This window comes from Oryx dammah, unplaced genomic scaffold (genome assembly GCF_014754425.2).
Source record: "Oryx dammah isolate SB20612 unplaced genomic scaffold, SCBI_Odam_1.1 HiC_scaffold_28, whole genome shotgun sequence".
Classification (NCBI taxonomy): Eukaryota; Metazoa; Chordata; class Mammalia; order Artiodactyla; family Bovidae; genus Oryx; species Oryx dammah.
Genome location: NW_024070212.1, coordinates 17,183,520 through 17,185,999, shown reverse-complemented (window position 1 = coordinate 17,185,999; position 2,480 = coordinate 17,183,520). Strand labels below are relative to the sequence as shown.

At 42.8% G+C, this 2,480-nt stretch overlaps 1 protein-coding gene across 1 annotated transcript; it reads left to right on the top strand.

Annotated features, from left to right (window-relative positions):
- Positions 1 to 329: 329 nt before the first annotated feature.
- On the top strand, positions 330 to 2,170 carry LOC120855838 (endogenous retrovirus group K member 10 Gag polyprotein-like). The gene is given in 2 exon segments (XM_040230607.1): positions 330 to 1,299; positions 1,302 to 2,170. Coding segments are annotated over 2 exon segments (1,839 nt in total).
- The last annotated feature ends 310 nt before the right edge of the window (positions 2,171 to 2,480 follow it).

Genomic DNA, 2,480 nt, shown 5'->3' with positions numbered 1-2,480 from the left:
TGCTTGAGAAATGTCATATATCACGTAGGCTGCACTATATATACAGCTACTGAAATAAAGGAGATTATCAGCCGTTTCGGTCTGATCCTCTCAACCCCATCTTTTTGTATCAGTCTCTTTCTTTTCTCAGCGATCGAGCTCCGTTTCCCATGTCTCACGGGTGGGGAAAAACCTTGCAGTGCTGGCCGCGGCAGGTGGCGCCCAACGTGGGGCTCGAAAACGACAGCTCTTCGCCACTACTCATTATATGAATGAGTGAGTAATTGCACGGTGTCGGTGCTAATTAATAAGAAGTGGAGTAGTAAGGATTATTGTTGAGAGTATAAATCATGGGGCAGACGCATAGCCGTCAATTATTTCTACATATGTTATTTGTTATGTTGAAACATAGAGGTATTACTGTTTCTAGACCAAAATTAACTAATTTTCTTTCTTTTATTGAAGAAGTTTGTCCTTGGTTTCCTAGGGAAGGGACCGTTAATCCAGAGACATGGAAAAAGGTAGGAGAACAAATTAAAACGCACTATACTTTGCATGGTCCAGATAAAGTGCCTATAGAAACCTTGTCCCTCTGGACTTTAATACGAGATTGCTTAGATTTTGACAATGAAGAGCTAAAACGGTTAGGTAAACTGCTAAAGGAGGAAAATAAAACAGTAAACGAGCCAGAATATGCTGTTGCGGAGGGGATAGAAGGTAAGCCACAACCACTTAAATCTCCCCAGTCTCTTGATGTAAATGACGTTCTTTCCTCTGAAGACGCGGATGAATTAGAAGAGGAAGCCGCCAAATACCACCATGAGGATTGGGAGTTTTTAGCTCAAGAGGAAAAACACAAGGCTTCTGACGATGACCTGATGGAATGCGTCAAAAAACTTGCTAAATTGTTATGTATTTCAGACCATAAGTTTAATCTTTCCGATCTTTCTGCTTCTGCTCCTCCTCTTCCCCCCGCTTATGCTCCTTCTGTTGTTGCCGGATTGGATCCCCCACCTGGACCAGTGGTTCCTTCATCATCTCAGGACACCATTTCTCCTTTACAGAAAGCTCTGCGACAGGCTCAGCGATTGGGTGAGACGGTATCTGATTTTGCTTTAGCTTTTCCTGTGTTTGAACAAAACAACCAACGATTTTATGAGGCCTTGCCTTTTAAACAGTTAAAAGAATTGAAAGTTGCTTGTTCTCAATATGGTCCCACCGCTTCTTTTACTATGGCAATGATTGAAAATCTAGGAACTCAAAATTTGCCTCCTAATGATTGGAAACAAATAGCCAGAGCCTGTCTTTCAGGTGGAGATTATTATGGAAATCAGAATATGTTGAACAGTGCGGCCGTATTGCAGATGTAAATCGGCAACAAGGTATTCAAACTTCTTATGAAATGTTGATAGGGGATGGCGCTTATCAAGCTACTAATGCACAACTAAATTTTTTACCAGGTGCTTATGCACAAATATCTAATGCAGCACGACAGGCATGGAAAAAACTTCCTAGTTCTAGTACCCGGACTGAGGATTTGTCTAAAATTAGACAGGGGCCTGATGAGCCCTACCAAGATTTTGTGGCCAGACTATTGGATGCCATTGGTAAAATTATGTCTGATGAACATGCTGGTATTATTCTTGCCAAACAGCTGGCCTTTGAAAATGCCAATTCAGCATGTCAAGCTGCCCTGCGACCTTATCGCAAGAAGGCGGATTTATCTGATTTTATTCGAATTTGTGCAGATATTGGCCCTTCATATATGCAGGGCATAGCTATGGCAGCCGCCCTGCAAGGAAAAAGCATAAAAGAGGTTTTATTTCAACAACAAGCTAGAAACAAAAGAGGTACTCAGAGGGTTAACAATTCAGGCTGTTTTGTTTGTGGCCAACCCGGACATCGAGCTGTCGTATGCCCACAAAAATATCAAGCAACTACTAATACCCCCAACCTTTGCCCTCGTTGTAAAAAGGGTAAACATTGGGCTAAAGATTGTCGTTCTAAAACAGATGTACAAGGCAATCCTTTACCCCCTCTTTCGGGAAACTGGGTGAGGGGCCAGCCCCAGGCCCCGAAACAATGTTATGGGGCAACAGTGCAAGTCCCAAGCAAACAATCGCCGATTTGCACCGAGCCACAAAAGGTAGTGCCGGACTGGACCTCAGTTCTACCTCCTACACAGTATTAACTCCTGAAATGGGAGTTCAGACTTTAGGCACTGGAGTATTTGGACCCTTGCCCTCAGGCACAGCGGGTCTTGTTCTGGGACGCAGTAGTATGTCTTTAAAAGGATTAGTTGTTTTCCCTGGAGTTATTGATTCAGATTACACAGGAGAGATAAAAATCTTAGCATCAGCTTCTAATCAAATTATAGTTGTCACTGCTGGACAACGTATAGCACAGTTGTTGCTCATACCCATTATACAGAGGGGAAAAGCAATCAACAAAGACAGGACTGACAAAGGTTTTGGTTCCTCTGACGCTTACTGGATTCAAAA